The sequence below is a fragment of the Copadichromis virginalis genome, linkage group LG15, assembly GCF_057382275.1.
Source record: "Copadichromis virginalis isolate Kocher_CV1m ecotype Utaka linkage group LG15, C_Virginalis_male_GT1.1, whole genome shotgun sequence".
Lineage (NCBI taxonomy): Eukaryota > Metazoa > Chordata > Actinopteri > Cichliformes > Cichlidae > Copadichromis > Copadichromis virginalis.
The window spans coordinates 38,284,101-38,304,408 of record NC_140632.1 but is presented as its reverse complement, the minus strand read 5'-3'; the positions used below and the strand labels follow the sequence as shown (position 1 = coordinate 38,304,408).

General features: G+C 41.5%; 1 protein-coding gene across 5 annotated transcripts in view; it reads left to right on the top strand.

The window, feature by feature from the left end:
- opa1 (OPA1 mitochondrial dynamin like GTPase) overlaps window positions 1–18,016 on the top strand; it is a 35,562-nt gene extending 17,546 nt beyond the window's left edge. For all 5 annotated transcript variants that reach the window (XM_085433263.1, XM_085433261.1, XM_085433262.1 and 2 more), the window contains 2 exons: window positions 16,171–16,244; window positions 16,332–18,016. In XM_085433263.1, coding sequence (XP_085289389.1) covers window positions 16,171–16,235 — 65 coding nt within the window. In that variant the 3' untranslated portion in view covers window positions 16,236–16,244; window positions 16,332–18,016. The remainder of the gene's footprint in view (window positions 1–16,170; window positions 16,245–16,331) is intronic.
- Window positions 18,017–20,308: the final 2,292 nt, after the last annotated feature.

Sequence of the window (20,308 nt, the reverse complement as noted above, 5' to 3'; positions counted from 1 at the left end):
CAGTATTATTGCATTTAAGTTAAGCTAACAGTACAGGCCGGCTAAAAAGGCCTGTTTTCAGTTGCCTAGAAAATAGGATGCTCTCTAAGAAGTAGGTAAAAGCAGACAGAAAATATTTGTAAATCATTTAAAGCTGTTTCTATTTGAAAAATGTACAAAGACGTACAAATGAATTGTTCAAGCAGAAGAACATTATTTAAAGGAATATTTATTTATATGTAAGCTTATTTTTTACAGCAATGAGAAGTTCAAACGGGGGAAACAGAATAACAGAAAAGACCAGAAAAGTTTTGTGTTTCTTAAAAACGCATCACGTGGAACATTTCAGAACTAATTTATTGGATATAAAAAGAGATGCTGAGTCTTTGAGGAGTAGAGATGGAGAGGAGCTCAGGCAATAGTTCAGTTTAATAAAACTGCTTCTCATTTTAAAACTAAAAAGGGTTGGAGAAATCGCTGAGGTTAATTCATCTATATCAGTCGTCATCAAGTAACAGTAGGTTAATATAAATGACAACACGCACCATAGATGCTCTCACATTAAGCTTAAATAAGCAAAGAAATTAAGACATTAGCTAAATAATAGAAGTGTATTTAAATTTATACTTTTTATTAAAAAAAAGAAGCAGCTGTTTTCAGCAATCTGATAAGGGGGTAACCACAGCGCCTAGCTCTGCCCGTTTAATTTGGCTGTGTTTTACGTGGTACGCCCTTCCTGACACAACCCCAGAAGAGATTTTTAATCTTGTGCACATAATCTCTTCAACGCCTACTGGGAGTTCCTTTAAATTTTGCACAAGTGTTCACTTGGACTCTAGCAAGAACTGATTATTAATGATTGACCCATCTCCTCCTTTCCTTCTGTAATTTTGAGGAAACTGCTCTTGCTTAAGCACAGATATGTTTTTGCAAATAAAATGACTCGTTCTCAAAAGTAATTCGTACTGATGTTAATTACAAAATAAGACACTCTGTTCCTACAGCGACGCAGTGCACATGTGCTGTATCTCCTCTGTAAGTGAGTTTTGGGAAACTTTTCTCGGGGGTGGACCGATATATCTGCTAATTTTTACCTGTCAGCCTTTTGAAGGCTCTTAATTAAAAGCTGGTGCAATGAGTCTTCTCCAGCATTGGTCTTATTCAGAGAAGCTCTGCTTGCTAAGCAGTTTGTGTTTGCAAAGTGGCACACATGGCTTGCTGCCATTTCAGAAGTATCTGTGACACACACACGAGCATGCGCATGCATAATGACTGTTCCTGTCACCACAGAAGTACACAACAATTTAGACACACTTGCCTTTAAGTTGTAATTTTCTCACATTTAATCCAAGTCAAAGCACAGTGTTAAAACACTGCAAATGCCTGCATGATCTCAGAGTTTAAAGAACAATACGTGCCTCAAATACACACATTAGAGTGAAGTCAGTTTTTGCAGGAATCATTCTCCTGTCAACTTCTTTTAGATTTTGTTGACTTTCATATGTTGCATGTAAGCTCTGATTGTCAAAAACACATTAGTGCTTTTATTACCTTCCATGTAAACAACAGCAGACCACATGTACAGTATTTAAGTAGGCATAGTCATGCTACATTAAGAGGCACTCAGAGAAGACAGAAACACACACGGAGGTTTTTGCTGAGGGTTTTTCTGTCACAGAGCCCCCTCTCCATTCCACACACCGTCAGCCATGTCTAGACCTGCCTGGCCTTGCAAATTCTATAAGGCAAGTGGATCCATAAACTTTTCCAAACATGACATCCCCACTTTCCATCTGGAAAGACTGTCCTCACTAATAGATGTAGGAGTGTGTCTGGAATTTCTTAAGAAACCATGTAGTGTAGGACCACACCTGTGCATGCACACACATTTATTTTGTTTCTTTATGAATTATTTGTAGTGAAGTGTTTACTTCACTCTTTAAATCTGCATCAATACAAGCAGCCATCATTTGGAGGGTCAGATGGGAATTTTGACATCAGGAAAAACAAATCTGTTTATTGTAATTTGAAGGTATAATGAACGTAAATGTAAACAGAATAAAATGCTCTGTGAGTCACCATGAACCACTGACCATGAGATGCAGTTTTCTTTATTGCATTTTACTCCTCATATCTCACTCCCTTCACTCCTATCTCTACTGCCGACTGAAATATAACACCACTTATTTTGTTGTAACTCATAACTAACATTCCAGCCTAACATTGCAGTCTGCTGGAAATGTACCTCACAGCACGCCGCCCTTTTGCAGCCCTAATTTTACAGTGATGTCAATTTTTTTCTTTTCCTCCTGCTAATAAAATGTATGTTCCAGAGTTTGAGCTTTGTCAGTCTGTCAGGTTGAGTTAGTGGGTGAGTGGAGGATCTGGGTCATTAGCTGTCGGACACTTTGCGCAGGGCATTCGGTGTAACACAGCCTAGACCTAAGTGTGTGGGTATGTGGGTCCTTGAGTCTAGACTGAACCACGTGGCTTATGGGCTGAGTTGGTGACATGCCTCAATCTCCTCTGGGCAAAGATTTCTTCTTTTTTTTTTTTTGGTTCCTTTTTTAACTGAAAGGCTCATCATAAAGGTTTCCTTTGCAGAAGCTTTTCACTCGTGCAAATATAGTAACTGGACATGGCAAAGCATAATTAATAAAACCCAACTTAAGCATTCTTAATTAGAAGTATCAGGTAGTGATTACTTTGTACTTTTAAGGACATTTCCGCTGTTAGGAGACCCTAAATCTGTCTTTAGCAACATCAGGCGGTTACTACATTTAAGAACACATGATAGGAATCACACATGGTTCCTTCCGAAACATGCAGTTCTCGACAGGAGAAGATTTTTGTTTGTTTTTTTTGTCTGCATCTGTGTGAAACAGCCTTATTCAATGTAGTTCCATCAATGATGAAATCATCTTTTCTTTGCAATATCGTTTCTCCTTCATTCTCCAGACCTTTTAGAAACAACAGGTCAGATTGCCTCAGGCCCAAACTATGGCCTGACCCCACAGGTCAGCCAGCTGATACCATAGGCTACTTGATCCAGCTATTTTTTTTTTTAACCTGGCTCCAACTCCCTGGGTCATTCTGACCCTATTTCACTGCCTCTGTTAAAATCTATCCACCTGATCCTGTCTATCACTTTTCTCCCTTGGCAGAGGGAAAGAAAAACACAATGGGCAAATCTCAGAGGAGGGCTCACCTTCACCTTTATAGCCTCTCCGGTTAGAGAGGAGAGAAAGTGGGAGAGATGGGAGACATTAGAAAAGATAAACACACTTAAAAGCAGAAATGCGCTTCCAGGGGTGGACTGCTGTTAAACTCGTATTTGCCCCTACTCGCAGACAGACCTACGATCACTCAGGTTACAAATACAGGTCAGGTGTGTGCGTGAGGGAGAGCATGAAAACTGTTAATTAATAGTACGCTGCAAAGCGGGGGTGTGTGTGTGTTTGTCAGCGTGTGCCGGACCAGCTGTATGGCACAGTGCCGTCTCTGGAGCAAAGCCCAGGCCTAATGTGCAGGCAGAGCCCTCTTAGGAGACCACTGGGCTGTCGCTTGGCTGCTTCATTGACCCTCATAGAAATGTAGTGCAGTGTGTATGTGTTTGAGTGTGTTTGCATGTGTCTGTGCTTGTTAGAGCTACTGTGGTGGCTGATTATAGACAGCGCACTGTACCACATTGTTTCAAGGATTGCTTTTATTTTATCAAGCCGTGAATGTCGTATTTAATGTCGTGAGTTTGCACCATTTTTCTATGTCAGCACTTTGTTTTGTGTGAGATATTTGTCAGTTGTAACACACAGATCTGTTCAAGGAGTTGGTGTTTAATGTTTATGTTAACATTGAGTTTAGTGTATTCATGTGTCTTCATGTGTATTCATGCGTTTTTATACTTAAAAAAAATCATCTGATACTATTATTAGTATAAATGCAGACTCGTTATTTCACCACACATCTGCAGTTCAATTCAATTCAATTTTATTTATATAGCGCCAAATCACAACAACGGTCACCTCAAGGCGCTTTATGTTGCAGAGTAGATCATACAATAATAGATACTGCTTTGCTTGCAGTGTCCACAAATCGAAATCCGGTGTGTAAATGGAAGGTGGAACAGTTTTTTATTTCTTCCTAGAGCCAGTTTGGCTGTTTTGGAACAGGAAGGAGCAGATTCCAGCAGTCACTCCCACATTGGTGGCTTTTTATCTACCTTGTCAGATTGTTGAAGAACGTGCACACAGTGCACTGGTCCCTGAATATATAAATAGAAATGCACATTTGCACCTCCTTTCTACTTTCCCCAAAATATTTTCAGTCCCAAGATTAAAAACTCATATTTCTCCACAAATGGATGGGTTTTTTCAACATACAGTGTTACATCCCTATTTATTTATTTTTAATAGGTTAGTTGGCGAGTTTAAAACCTGGTCATGGTTGTTTGTAATAATATATTTCAGATTTGGTCATTACGGTTGAATTTCCAAGTTCCCAGGTGGTATTTTCATCTGCAACGCCCCCCTCAACTCGATTTCCAACTCAAAAAGTCACAGTAGACCCACCAATCCAGTGTTAGCCATCATGGCAGAACTTGAACGTAAACAGTAATGAAACTGCAGTAAGTCTGTACTGCCACTGTTGTGTATTTGTGACTCATTAAATAAGCCATTAACAGAACACTGACTAGACTCTATCTATGAACATGCTGCAGTGGCGTTTTTAAGCACAAAAAAATGTATTGCTCAGCTTTGCTAGCGATGCATGACTACTCTGGGATCTGTTATTTGGGATTTTTGGGGGGGATTTTTTGATTTTTCTAAATGTATTTGATCACTCTTTGATATCTTTTTTGTGAACTTATTGTCTGTTATTCCTTTGTACAAGACTGAGCATCTCTGCTTTAAACGTAAAACTTCTGAATAATTGATTACAGTGTTCACCACAAATGTGTTTGACTGTTTTGAGGAGAAATGATAAAACACATTTAGTCTTTCTTTCCTTTTTTAAAGTTTGAATCCATGTTGACAGCTCATGATTGTCACTACACGGGAAGTTAGGCATTTCACGCTGCTTGGACAACAAAATCAATCAGTCTCACACTTTGGTTGCTAACACATTTTGGGAGGGGTCGATTCAGATGAACACCTGGGACCGAATAACCTTTTACATTAAGTTCATCTCCTCAGCAGCAGGCTCATTGGCTCTGATAAATGCAAGAGCGTGTGGAAAATTATGGATTTGAGCTTTTGTGACACGAGGGTTAGCTGAGGGTCGTGGAATGAAAGGTGTCAACAGAAGGTGCTCTGAAAACAGTGCTAATGTGTGAAGTGTTTGCGTGTTTGCACATGCAGTCACTTTCTCCTTTTTCTCGCGTGGAAGCCGAACACAATGAGGCTGTGGTTGTCTGGGCTTGCTCAGCGGAATGCCCTCTCAGCCTCACGCTCACTTCGTTTCCTTTCATCTCCTCCCCCTCGTCCTCTTTTGAGCAGCTTCCTCCAGAGTGATTAGGGAAGGCTCATTGAGAAGTGCTCCTCTGTTCTCCCCTGCTGTAAGGGATGACGTATCATCTTAAGGTGTTGTGTGCACATGTTCCCTCATTCAGAAGAGAGGGGAGCAGAGGGTGGTGGCATGCTGTTGCTGCTACAAAGCTTTGCGGTGCTTCTGTTGCTTTTCTTTATGACTTTAAGGTCATAATTCATTAGGAATTAATACTGCTGCTGTTGAAGCTTGTTTAGAATTAGACATATTTCCAGATCTGCACACAAACAATCATTAAAGATGCTTAACTAGCTTTTTCCTCAACTATGTTTTTATGTCAAACTACAATGGCACACGGTCAGAGGTGTCTTTTTATTCAGAATGAGAACATTTACAATAAACACAGCTGCCACGATGTCCACAGCTGAACGACAGTTTCCCATTTCAGCAGATTCTACCACGGTTTCATACTTTTTATGCTATTGATACTGCAAGTTGTCAAATCACAGCCAGCAAGGAATTGGCCAAAACACTCACCAGTTATGAAATTTCCATGAATAATTTTTAATCTCTGTACAACTGCATTCAGAACACAGCATTTCCACACTCTTTCCCAGCGGGTGTTTGAATCCTCTAGGGCTGCCCTTTGTCACTGACTATATTCATGAAACCCAGCACCTTCCAGATTTCAGGATCTCGGGTTGTCTTTTTTGCTGAGGATGTGGGCCTGGTGGCTTCATTGAATGGCAACCACAAGCTCACACTCTTGCAGCGTGTACCATGGCTCTCAATCGAAAAAGGGTGAGTGCCCACTTCAGGTTTAAATATGAGTTGCTGCCCCAAGTGGACAAATTCAACTGTTTCAGGGTCTTGTTCAGAAGCAAGGGTACAGTGGAACCTGAGATTTACAGGCAGTTCTGTGTAGTGTTTGCAGTGATGTGGCCTCTGTACTGATAAGTTGTTTGAAGATAGAGCTGCCACTATATTGTTTTTTTTTTTTTTGGGGGGGTTTTTTACGGCCGACCAAGACAATATTACAGATACAAGCAGCAGAAACGGTGCCTGGGCTCAGAGAGAGGAACTCAGAGCTGTTACTCCAGCAAATCAGAAGGACCGTGCTGCAGTGGTTCAGACGTCTGTCTAGGAACTGTCAGAATGTGTGTGGTGAGGGGTTTGAACATGTCCAACTGGGACTCTCCCCTCTGGCATTCCCAGGAAAGGCTGAAGAGATTATGTCCCTCAGCTGGCTGGGATGAGGAATGTTTGAGTTTAAACTGCTGCCTCCACAACCCAGATCTGACTCCCTCTTCTGACAGTGTGAATAAGTTAAACGACACATTTAATTCCTGAGATATCTTAATATATAAAAAATCAATTACTTCACTCTATTACTTAAATACTTTGGTCCAGTATGAATGGCCTTGGGGGAGGTCATCAGTAGGAAAAGCTGTAAAACTTGTGAAAAGTTAAAAGTCCAAACTGTATGCCCTCTTTCACCTTTTTCTGAAGCTTCCCATTGGCTGGATTCATCTTTGTCAGACGAAGTTCGGTATCAGGGCTTTATGTTTGACACCCATGCTCTACAGTGACCAGTGATTTTGCAGACAGACTTTTCTGCACTCCTATTTTTTTCTTAAATGTTAGTCCTCACTTATTAACAAAGCTTTTTTTTTTTTGGTCCACTGGCAACTACATAGTATAAAGCTTCTTGTCACCTCCCACGTACTGTGTGTACTACGTTTGTGTTTTGTATATATCTGATCACCAATCAGACGTGTGTAGCTGTTTGTGGTATCCTGCCTTAACTCTAACTGCCTCTGAATGCATCTACACTAGTCAGAAGTGTGGTTTTGTAAACCGGGAGTCTTATTAGTGTTACAAGTAGGTTTTTTTTTTTCTTCCCCCCACAAAGAAGGAAACCTCAGACTGCAGAGTCACTGCCAGATGATTCATTTTCTCCTTGGGAGCATCAAGTACACCAACAGTAGATCTAGAAGTTGTCATAACACTGGCAAATATGAAGCAGTACTTTGTGTATTTCATTTCATGTTGTTTGGTAAATGTTGTGGGACTTACTGCTTTTCTGTTGTGAGGCACAATCAGATATCTGTAAATCCTTTTTGGTTTTTCCACATTTTGACAGCTCTCTTTGTTCACTTGTTCAGTAAAGTACAAGTGAAGAGAGACTAAGATGTTTTTCCATAATATCTGCTTTATTAGAGGGAGTTTTATTTCCCCGTAATATTCGCTGATTGTTGCTGTTGTCATACGGAGAGCAGCCGTTGTTCAGGATGCCTAGCAATCAAAAGGTTGTTGGTTTGATTCCCAGCTCCCCCTCTCCTCCTCCTGAACTCCAAATAGCTCCGTGTGTGTGTGTGTGTGTGTGTGTGTGTGTGTGTGTGTGTGTGTGTGTGTGTGTGTGTGTGTGTGTGTGAATGAATAGTGGTTCACAATTGCGTTTTGAGTGGTTAATAAGACTAGCTATCTTTACATAAATGCCAGCTGATTTTCAACGCGTCTTGTCTTGTTTTTCAAGGTAATTTTTGAAACTGTCTAGCTTGAACTTCCTACCACAATAAAGTGGATTGCTTCTTCAGTTACTCCCTCGTTACCTTTGCTCGGCTTAACTGTTTCTTCAAGTCTCCTTTCTGTTACTTCCAGCTATAATACCATCAACAGTTTTTTCCAACTGCTGTGTATTACTGGTTTCTCTTTCATTGTGCTCTTTCTTTTCTTGTTATCAAAGCTCTCCCACCAGCCAGCTGCCACCGTTTACCAAAGTCAAGACCTGTTTCTCTTTCCACTTTCCCATCATCTGTCTCTTCCCCTTTATTCCTCGCTGACTTCTCGCTTCCTTCCTGCACTCTGGCGCATCCATCCATCCATCTATCCATCCTCCCATGTCAAGCACCAGGAATCTTTGTTTTGCACACACACACTTGTGCACACACAGGCATGCCCATCATATGATTGACAAGCTGTTGTTATTGCTGATCATTAGTCATGAGCATTTGTTTAAACAGGGTTAGACAGAGGACTTAATTACCTTTGCATCACCGTTTAATTTAGAAAAAGAGGAAGAAACGCAAGCAGTACAAGATTAAAAAATTGAGTTTCATTCATTAAAACAGCTCCAGTGTTATTCAGTTTGTTGTTAATCTTTGGACTGCATTATTCAGACCACAGCGTCGTAACACCCGTTTGTCTGCTTGGAAATATCCTCCCTAGATAGAAGATCTGTGAATAAATCAAATGGACTACAGAAGCAGGAAAAAAAGCTGCGTGCTTTAGATGACAACCAGGCAAGAGGTGATGATGGAAGTGGTGATGCAAACAAAAAAAGGGGAAAAAATGAAGGAGATTGTGAAGCCATCTCTCATTCCCCTCAGGGAAAGAGAGAGTTAAGTGTGGGAAAATAGGAAAGAGAAAGATGTGTGGTGATGGGAGGGAAAAGCAAGGCTTCTGTTCACATGTTCCCAGCACAGTTTGGCCACCGGGGAGCCATTCCCACTGATCGCCGTGTCACTCACACACATGCACACACCAAGCTCTGACATCAGGTGCTGTTTAAAATGAGGTAATAGGAAAACCATACGCTCTCTCTTGTAGGCAGTTTAAAACAGCACATGGTGTAGTTTTCTGTTTTTGTTTTTTATAATGGATTTTTATTGTTGTGGATTCTGTGTTGCAGTATAGCAAAATAAAAATGTGGTGCAAATGCGAGAGATTTGTTGCCAATATGATGCATTTTGTTTCCATTATACTATTATAAAAGTAATGTAGGATTGATTGGAGAGCTTGCAAGGAAATGGTCCAACTAAACAGGCGCAAATATGAAATCATTAGGTTTCCAAAAAATCTATTATGCCGGCTGGTTTGCATAAGTGTTTTTTATAAATAAAAGGGATTCTCGAGCAGCGTATTTTACAAGAATACTTGTAAACTAAAAGAGGAAACGGTGCTACTTTCTCCATCTTTGCAGGTAAAACACCTGCAGTTCACTAAGTTACCAAGTTTTTGTGGCTCAAAGGTATTTTAGGCGTTTTCTGTCTTTCCGGTGTTATATCGATATAAGGTGTGTGGAGTCCAGAGCAGCTGGAAGCATGTATTTACCTGAGGGTGGAAAAGGGATGAGGAACGCTGGCCCCGTCTTACTTGCATGTGCTTAATGCAGAGTTCATTGGCAGTTAACCTTAGCCGCACACCTGTGGCTGATTCAGTGCAGGGGAGTTTCTTTGAGGAATCATGACAAGATATCAGTTTAGCCAGACTCTGCTTCACATCCCCGGGCTCATGTGGATCCTCGTGATTGATTGCCACTTAGCCTCACAACTGGCCTCCATTTGACTGCACGAGGTGAGTCTCGGAAAACGTCTACTCCTGACGAGCTGTGATTTACACCATGAGTCATGAGCAGATTTACTGTCTCAGACTTGTTTTATAGAATTTCCTGATATATTTTTAATATGTCTGTTATGTACCGTAGAGTTAAAGCCATCGAAAATGCAAATTTATTCCAAATTTGTCCCCAGTTTTACAATCTTTTGCACTAAAAGTCTGACCAGCAGTCATCACCTGGCTCTTTTCAAAGCATTTTGCTGTTTTTATTTAGACTGCCCTTTGGCTGACCCCACGTTTTGACCTGTTCAGACCACTCTGTGTCTTTCCCCAGGTTAAACTGCGTTCTCACAGGCATCTGTTTTCTAGATAAGAGACTCAAGTGCGAGGGCTGATTCATTGCTCTGTCACTGACATGGCGTTAGGGCTGTTGACATACCGGCACTCCCGGGGTCTCCCATGGACCAGTTTCTGTTATAGCGTGACTATCCAGATTTAGTGACAAATCAAGCAATAGCATGCTGAGGAAAATGGCTTTTCTGTTTGTTACATTAAGAGATCAGCTTTCGGAGAAGGAAAGGCCAGAGAGTTAAATATTCGCTGTCCCCACCTACACTATGACCTTGGCAGTCATGAGCTATAAAAAGTTTCTTCGTGAATGATGACAGGCTGGGACAGGAACCAAGCCCCCACGCCACTCTCTCCAGTGGCCGTTCTGCAAACTGTTGCTCTCCTGTCAGAGCGGCATGCGAAAGAAGCCTGAACCTTGGCGCCAAACTCATCCAGCGAAATCTTTCTGTCGCCACTTTTTTCACGACAGCCATCTTTTCTTCACTGCTCCCTCCCTTTCACATTGAATGAAGAAGAGTGACCACATCCCAGAGGAAGGGGATTAGGTTTTTTCCCCTCCTTCTTCACAGTAAGTTGCAGTTCCCCCAGGTCTTTTTCTCTCTCCTCTGTGGTGGCTACTTGTCCAGCAGGGCCACACAGTCTAATTACAGGTCAATTAAAGGCTTTCGGGATCAGTCCTTCTGCCAGCAGTTCAGCCATGGCAGGCTTAGGGGTTTCTACAGAGTGAGAGTGAATGAGATATCATTTCATGTGGAGATCAGCCGAGGGAAGGCCTTGAAAAAGAGGATTTACGGAAAAGGCTCCCCTGTCTTTCTTTTAGTCTGCCAGTCCCTCCACACTTGGTAACCCACACACCACCAAGCATCTTAAAGAAGGGGCCTCTGGGATAGAGGCCAGAGGATTATGGGAATATTCATGACCAGATAAAGGGGTGAGCGGTTGAATGAATGTGTTTTGAGGCTCATCTCTTAGGTAAACAGGCGCTTAAATTGAGTTTTAGATCGCTACTCCCACTGCTCAGTGTGGAACAGGCAATGGTGACTCTGTCCACTTTTTTTGTTGCGTTTCCACAGGACGGTGAAAAGAAAGCCTTGTTGTGGCCTTTTTTTTTTTATCCGGTCCTTTGGTAGCAAACAGATGGTAAAGGAGGGAATAAATATCTGTTCCTCACAGTTTCTATCCACAGAAAATATTGGCTGTTCTGAAAGATGCCATTCACATCCACCCGTGTCCTCCTGGGCTCCTGAAAGCTGCTCATTTTAAAGTCGTTAAGCATCCTGCTTTAAGAGAATGGTAAATGGGCTTTGCTCCTTTGATCTACATCTAGTCTAAATAAAATATATATGGCTATTTGATGTACAGCTAATAAGTGGAACTGATGAATTACAGCAAGTTACTTCATAAATCAACGTTTTGCTTTACTGCAAACTCCGCTACAGTCTACCTGAAGCCATTACACTTCATGTATGCTTTTGGTTTTTTTACACGGATCTAACTTTACAAGCAACCAGCCTGTTTTATCAGAGTGCTTTCCTGCTATTCCATGTGTCAGGTGTTTTCACGTCTGTGGTGTTTAGTCTGCTTAAATCGAACTGGTTTGTTTTCCTCTTCGGTGCAGTTCATTTGCGTAGAGGTGAAGACAGTAATCACACTCGGGTGCTAACCAGAACAGCCGCACTGAGACCCTTCGGAGGGTCTCCGGAGCGGTTCGTTTATGGTGTGAACGTGCTCCGACCTCGATCTGAACAACTACCAGGTGTACATTGTAAGTATGAGCTAAAAACAGCTTCTTGTTCTGGGATGAGGCAAGCTAAAGATCTCTATGGGCTAGCAACTAGCTGTAAATGTAAATTCTTCATGCTGTCCAATAGTCCAGAACACAGCACCTGCTTCCTGTGTTTACTTTTGTTGCTCCCGTCCTGACCAGTAAGCGGGCTGAACATTGTCTCTGCGTAAACATTAAGCAGAATCACAGGTAAAAGCTTTAAGTTTACAAACCCGTCAATGAATTTGTAACAGAGTAAACAAACTGTCGGCGTGAAGCCTGTAACCCTTTCACAACATAATCAACCAAACCAGCTCTGACAGCTTCCCTACAGGCCCAGATGTCAGAGTCTTAAAATAAAGTTTGAATAGCATTTGTAATGCAGTAACAAGCCATTGTCGAATATTTCCAAAATATAATGGTGACCGGCAAATTACCGTTTCGCCCCCAAGGCAGCGAAAAAGAGTTGCATTCAGCAGCTCTCTACCACTATTATTCTCTAAATACACCTGAATAGTAATGACATCTACTTAACTTGATAGGAGTTAGATAATACTGTGGTCCACTGGATGAGTGATGGGTTTTCAGTTGCCTCAGCAGCAGGTGTTATAGAAGAGTGGATTTCACCCTCCCAGTGTAAGCTTTCTCAGGCGGTTCGGGAAATTAGACTAGTGTCTTTTCTTTATCGCAAACCCCCTAATCTCACCTCTAGACCACTGCTGCCTCCAGTGAGCTAGCAGAGCTGGTAGCTGGAAAGGATCCTTAATGTTTGACCTGTGCTAAGCAGTCTATATTTGAAATGCTGAAGCTCTATAGAGCACCTTATCATCAGCCACATCTAAACCCACTGCAAAGCTTTGAAGCTTGAGCCAGGGGATTTCCCAAGTTTTTGATGATCTGACAGCCAGTATCCTCCTTTCCTCACACCAGCCAAAACCCCCTCACCTCCCCCTTCACCCCATATCTCCCATCTCTTTCTTCACGTCGGACAGATGTTGCTAATCCCGTTCTTATTGGGTCGGATTGAGTTATGTTGTCCTGTGGTCAGGACACACAGCCTGTGAAGCCAAACTCTGCGAGCAGCCTTTGAGCCGTGCCTTGTTGTGCGCTGCGTGTTCGAATGGCATACCAGAGGTTTAGGTTTCATTCAGCCCCACACCTGCTGCAGCGACTTGTCAGCGTGCACCTCGACAGGCCCCCTTTAATGCCTCCATTAGGTGTTGTAATCTCCCCCTAACGCCCTGCCATTTTGCCCGAGTGTGTTAACGGAGTATCAAAGGCCGGGGATTTTTTTCCTTCGTTTTTTTTCCCTGCCACCTGCCAGCGGTAAATGTGTGGGAAGGTGAAAAAAGGTGGAGGTGACATGACTGTGCAGCGCTTGCTGGTTTTCAAGACATTTGGGTGGTGTGTGCGTCTCACAGCCAAGCTTTTCTGGCTGTCAGTCAGTTTTTCTCAGTTCTGCCTACCTGTGTGTGTGTGTGTGTGTGTGTGTGTGTGTGTGTGTGTGTGTGTGTGTGTGTGTGTGTGTGTGTGTCTGTGTGTGTGTCTGTGTTTTTTTTTTTTTTTAGGTTATTTTTGTAATCCAGGACTTCTCAGCTTTGCCAGTTTTCAGTTTTGTAGGACATAAGTGTGGGCGTGCCTTCATCTCTCCCAACAACTGTTTCTCTTCCCATCAATCAAGGAAAGGATACCTAAGCAGCCATGCTCCCTTCAAAGGGGGGGCTGCAAACAAGCGCCTGAGTGTGATATTTAGTTTCACTGCAAAGCACGCACGCAGTTATCACTTTTGTACTGATGTGAAATGGACACTTTGGTCACTGTTGCTCCGGGGTCCAAGCCTCAGTGATTTATCTTCTTTAAAAGTCTTTTAAAAGCCGTGTTTTCTGCGGCCTGCCTCGTAGGAAAACAATCGACAATGGTTCGTCTCTGGATCTCTTTGCCGCTGACTGATCAATATAGTGCACTGCTAGTTTGTTTTTCAGAGCTCATGTTTGAGTTTGTGCTTGGGGGAGATCCAGACAGATTAACAAGGGTGACAGAGAAGCTGCGCAGCCAGCCAGCCGGGCCTGGAGGTACAGCTGGCATCGCAAGCCACGGCTTCCTTTTCTCCCGCGCTGGCCCGCAGACTTCCTTCCACCACTGTTTAATCAGCGATTAAGTCCGCTTTAGACGGCTCGCTCATCTCGTGTGACAGTACACGTTGGGTGGAAGGATTGCTCGTCTTACGCAGTCTCAGGACAATAGGAGTTTAATCACGAAAAGAAGTGAGTGACTATTTCTTCAGTAGACCCCCATTGATGTGAAATGTTGTTGTTACGGTGTCTCGTGTCTGCCCTGAAGGTACATAGTATTATTTTTTTTTTTAAAAGGGGAGGGGGAGCGAGAGCTTTGATGTGGTCCGTGCTAACCGGGAATGGGTACGCAAGCCGTCATCATGATGTGCGAAGGAGGCCTGCCTTGAGGTTTTGCTGTCACTGTCAGAGGGGACCATCTGGTGTATTGGTAGAGAATGTGTTGAAGTGTCTAACTGTAGAGGTATATCACAGGAATGAGAGCAGATTTATTAAACCTCCACCTCATCCTGGTTCTGTTTACTGACATTTTAGTGTTTTCTTAACTGCAAAAGCTGCAGAAATCAAATTCTCAGTTTTTAAAGAAAATTGGCTGATGCACAGGAAATCACAGTAAAGTTCTGCAAGCAAATAAAAGCTCAGTATTTGTCCACATAGTTATAGTTTTTGTATATGTAACAGAGAAAGACAAATCAGATAACTTGTATTACTCAACAAAAGCTGAATTCATTAGCTGCTACTTTTTTTTAACAGTAATGCAGTACGTTATTTAATTACTCGTCACACAACTCATTAATTACTGTTATGTTCCTCACATGTACGATGATCTGAAAGCCAAAGTGGCATAATTACCAGTTCACTGTATAAATCTCAGGTCACATCTCCACACGCCAACACAAATCCCCATCCTAACGAGGACACGTACGTACTTTCTCTTAGTATTTAAGTATGAACACAAAGCCAGTAACACAACGCAAAGATGAACACATTCACAGAGAGACTTCAAAGCAATCTTCACAGTGATTCTACCTTAGAAACATGAACAGGTAGAAACGGAGGCTTAAAGTCCAGATTGGTCATCACTGCCTTTGTTATGTTAAGTTCAGGCTCTGGCTGCTGGGCTGGTGTCAGCATACAGTCAGCTTCAGCATCACTCTGGGTTCTTGGGTCACTCTGTGTTAGCATGCTGTCTGTGCAGATGGTTGCAAAGAGCTGAGTTTGTGTTAGCAGTAATAAATCTGTCAGTAATCACAATAAATAAATATTATAACATCGTCATGAACTGAAATCAGCTCATGTTGTTTTTTACATTCTATTTATTTGCTTTCTGTCTGCCTGACATGCTGATAACTGAAGAACTACTCGACACAAGTAACAACATAATTGTAACTTTAACCTCCTAGGACCAGGCCATATGTGGACATCACATTTTGGGTTATTTTGACCAAAATACAGAATTTTGCTCTACAAGGCTCTAAAATTTTAAACTAATATCCTCATATGTGGCTCTTATTTTTCTTAAAAATAATGTAAAAAAAAAATTCTGGTAATTCTTTGTTTTTACATTCATTGGGACCCAATGTGACCAAATATCAAAGAGAAATTAAAAATGCATGCCGTGGAAGAGTTCGGGTCTTAGGAGGTCATTTTAATTACTCAATTTCGTACAGTAACATGTTACTTTACTGTGTTATTAACCTCCTAAGACCTGAACTCTTTCATGGCATGCATTTTTAATTTCTCTTTGCTATTTGGGCTGATTGGGACCTGATGAATGTAAAAACAAAGAATGATGTGATTTTATTTTATTTTATTTTCTTTTCTTTTCACCTCATTTTTGTTTCTGAGAAAAATAAGATCCCCGTAGGAGGACATTTGCTTCAAATTTCAATAGAACAGTGGCAGTATAACATCCTCATAAGTGGATATCAGGCCCTTGTAGAGCAAAATTTATTATTTTGGTCTAGACAACCCAAAGTGTAATGTCCACATACGTGGACGCCAGGTCCTCGGAGATTAAAAAGTATGACGTGTTCCCAGTAATATATTAACTTTACCTCTGTGGTTTCTTTTATTAGTGGAGGACAAACAATTTTAAAGTTACTGAAGTTATTGCCAGCTAATTTTGTGTTTGCTGACGATTCTGTTCTCTTAACAAACCCACCGTTTGCTTCTCTGCAGAGAAAGTTCGTGAGATCCAGGAGAAACTTGAAGCCTTCATAGAAGCTCTTCACAAGGAGAAATAGATGAACCAGGTATTTGTCTCTGTAACTGTCGGCTCCTAACCAAACTGATGCCCTGTTCACTAAACGCAGCCCGTCTTATATTCTTGTTGTTATCAGAGCTCTTGAAAATAAAGTTTGGATCACAACAGAGAAATGCACTGAGCAAAGACGACTCATCTGTAAATGACTGTCTTCGCCCCAAACACTCACCACACACATCATACCCACCCCTCCACCCCGCGGACACCTATGGAGAGACGGACCTGCACAGAGCGATAAGATGAAGGAACAGTTTTCAGGCTTTCTCTGCGATTTTCTTGTAACTTTTTCTTGGGGTGACCAGAGGGACTTCTGTACAGGAGCCCAAACCTAATAAGAAGCTTGCAGAGTCCTGACAGACGTCTGACCGCTTGTTTTCAATAAATGAGTAAATTGTGTACATGTTTATCTCCAACTTTCTTATTTCTTTTCCACTTTACGTTATGTCCTGGTTTTCTTTGTGTATATGTAATTATGCAGGTGTGTATTCACTGATCTGTGTACAGAGAGACCCTATTGCCATTGGCTCCTTTTGTCTCACCTGGTGCTCCTAAAACATGCCAAGTTAGTAGGCTGGTAGGCACAGAACAAGTCTTGGTTTAGTTTGGTTGCACTTCCAACTTAAAGCACTTACCGTTGTCTCTCTGTGCTGCGAGGGGATTCTCCATGCAGGCTATATGTTCCCCTAAATTAGGTGTTCCTTCTGCAACCTGCAGAACATAGTCAATTAATACTGCATACTACTTCTTTGCAGGATTAAGAGGATATGATATACAATATACAATGCAACACTTTGATTTTATTTCTTATTATTTGGTTCTTTTGAAGTTTAATTAGCAAAAATTAAGTATTTGCATACAATTACCTGATTTAGCTCCAAGCTCAAATGTCTGAGTCCATGCAGATCTGTCTATGTGGCGTTTCTTGGTTTGTGCAATACAAAAACAAGTATTCTAAATTAATTAAGAATTAATTTAGAATACTTAAGCATAATGTAAACACCTTACTAAAAAGACCTCTGCAGTTTGCTTGAGGCGCTTTCAGTAAACAAACACAACAGGTTACATAACCTTTGAAAGATCAGAGCTGATATCATCTGTCAGTTATCGCACATTTCTGTGGACTCGTCTAGTCCATCCCGGTCCAGTGTCCAGTCACTCAGGGTGGGTTTGGTTCCAACCTACACCAGGTTTCATGTTCTTTCGCGGTAATGTTTGTGTATGCAGCACAGGCACGATTGTCCCCTCTTTATGCTGTTGTAGCTTAAGCATTTGATCGCGCACAAAGAAGAAAAGAGGAAGGGAAGATTTTAAATGCTTTGGTCAAATCACAGATTCTCCCATCAGCCACTCGTTTCCAGTCTTTTTGCTCTTTCCTCGTTCTTATCTTCAGCCCCTCTTATCTTGCACCTCCATCACCTACGTAGACATCTGCTCATTGTACCAAGCTGGGAAAACTGTTTATATTTGCCTGAAGGGGGGGGGTGGTGAGACCGTGTTAGTTCCTCTTCCTTCCTTCCTATCTGTACATGGGGAAAAGATAAAATATAAAACTTAATGGGCAGTCGTGGAGCTACTATCATGTACAGCACCTGAACGCAGAACTGTGTAACAGAGTTGTTGAGTTGGTTCAAAAACGTGTTTTATGTTGTAGAAAATAATGTTTGCATGGTGTATCCCATCCGCTGTGCTTTATTTATTAAATTGTGTTTAAAAGTACAAATTGAAAATAAAATTGACAAATAAAGAAATCATTATTTCGTTTGTTTGGTTGTTTCATGACATGTCAGCGTTAAACCGATGTTTGCAGCACTGGAAGCTTTTTGCAGTTTTGCCTGCTGGTTCATGCTAGTGGCCTCTAACAATGCTACTCAGGTGAGTCTACACTGACATAACAGTTTTATATTCAGGATCCAAAACATGACTAATTATACTATCGTGACCCTCTGATTTGTTTAAGGTACCATCATCAAGATGATTGCTTTTTCTGGGTGACTCGTGATAGCTTTGTGCTGCTATGATTTTCTGAATTACATGAAAAAAACTTTAATAGGTTGTTTTAATGTTAATAGACTAACGGGTAAACTAAAATTGTGCAGTCTACCTGTTTGCATGTGAACATTATCACTGTGAGCTTATTAGCTTGCAGTTTAATCCACAGAGCAGCTGTTCTGGCCATCCAGCAGTGGAGGGGGTATTGTATTAACCAGCACTTCAGCGTCCTACAAACTGCTATTCCAATTTAAATAATCATTCATTTCCTTGGTCACAGAGAAATAAAGTAAATTCTTAGAATCACTAGAACCTCTTGTCATCTCATTCGGCTGTTTTGCTCTTAATAAATTTTCCCAATGAGTTTAAGGCAGAATTCTTTATGATTCTCTTATAATGCCTCCAGTACACTAACTGTACGTAGTTTCCTTCCATTCTTGTCAGTCTTTAGGTGCACCTATACTGCACATTCATAAAAATATCTATTTAGCCAATCACATGACAGAAACTCTAGACATGATTAACTGGAATAACCACTTGTTACAGCCAAAGTATGCAGAAAGGCATCTGTCAGTGCACAGTATGGCAAACCTTGATGCAGATGTGCTACACAGCAGGCTTCGCTCCTGTCAGCTAACAACAGGAAACTGAGGCTACAATTAACACAGAGCCACCAAAACCAGGGAAAAGAAGAAAAAATGCTGCCTGTTCTTCTGAGTCTGATTTCCTACTGCAACATTCAGATGGCAGAATTAAGCATAAAAACAACATGAAAGCAGGATAACCACCATGTTACAAAACTGAGTTTACTGTACTCGGATGGCCTCCACAGTCACCATGTGATGGACCGAGCAGTGAAGGAAAGCCAGGCACAGGTTAAAGTCTTTTTGTTTAACCCAAACACAAACGTGGTTAAATTATGCAGAGAAATCTAAATCTTGGGCCCATAGAAGAGGTCAAAGTAACAGAACTCTACTCAAAAGCTGATGACACCCAATAATACAAACTCAAACAAGCAGACCTGCCTAAAGAGACAAAGGGGAAATAAATGGTGGCTGATCAGCAGACAAAAAACACCCTGATGTTTGGTAGATATTACCACTGTATGGCTGTAGCTGCAGCCATCACACACCAGTAGAGCATGTTTGGAGTGAGGTACAACAGGAGCATCTCATGAAAGATGTCCAACAAAGCAGCAGCAGCTGTGTGATGCTATCATGTCAACATGGGCCAAAATATCTGAGAAATGTTTCCAGCATCTTGTTGCACCATGAAGAATGAAGGCAGGTAAAGGGGATCTAGTCCAGTACCAGCAAGGTGTACGTAATAAAATATTAAGAGTCGAGACTCCATCTGTCTGAACCTTCAGTGTTTGTCTGCTCTGTAACATGAACCGTATATAAAAGACAGATGTTTTTTTTATTTACCTTCTCAGTAAATGCTTTACTGATAATTTTGTGGTCTCAATCACTAGTTTCATTCATTATTGAATGAAAATTTAATGAAATGAATAAACAGCCTACTTGTGGCTGACAGGTGAATATCATATAGACATACAAATCTGCCCCACGCTCATCACATCTGGTTTAAAAGCACACTCGTGGCAAGTTTGAAGACAGAACAAGTCGGGGGTGATGTCAAGCTTGCTACTTCCCTGTTTCATGAAGCGTCTATGTGTTCTATGTATGGATTTATCATGTTGTGTACTTTTATCATAAAGCTGGCTGCTGCTGTTTGGAGTGAAGCCCCTGGCCCGGGTTTGAACAAACTCTGCAGGCTGCTATCTTATCCCAGATCAGACTAAAACTCACTGTAGCCCGAGGCAGCAGGGAGAGGCTCTGCCTGATTAATAAGTCAGAGTCCAGAGGTCCTCCACTTCTGGGCATTTTCTCTTCTTTCACAAGAGCCTGGTTGTTATTGCATCCTTGCATTACTCAAAGGGCATCAGCCTCTGAACCATCACCTGAGGCTTTACACATGAAAATGCTTCTTTCTGTCCTACTATTATATCCCGCTGTTTTCTTAAAAACAAAGTGAAAAAAAAGAAAAAAGCCTAATGACTCT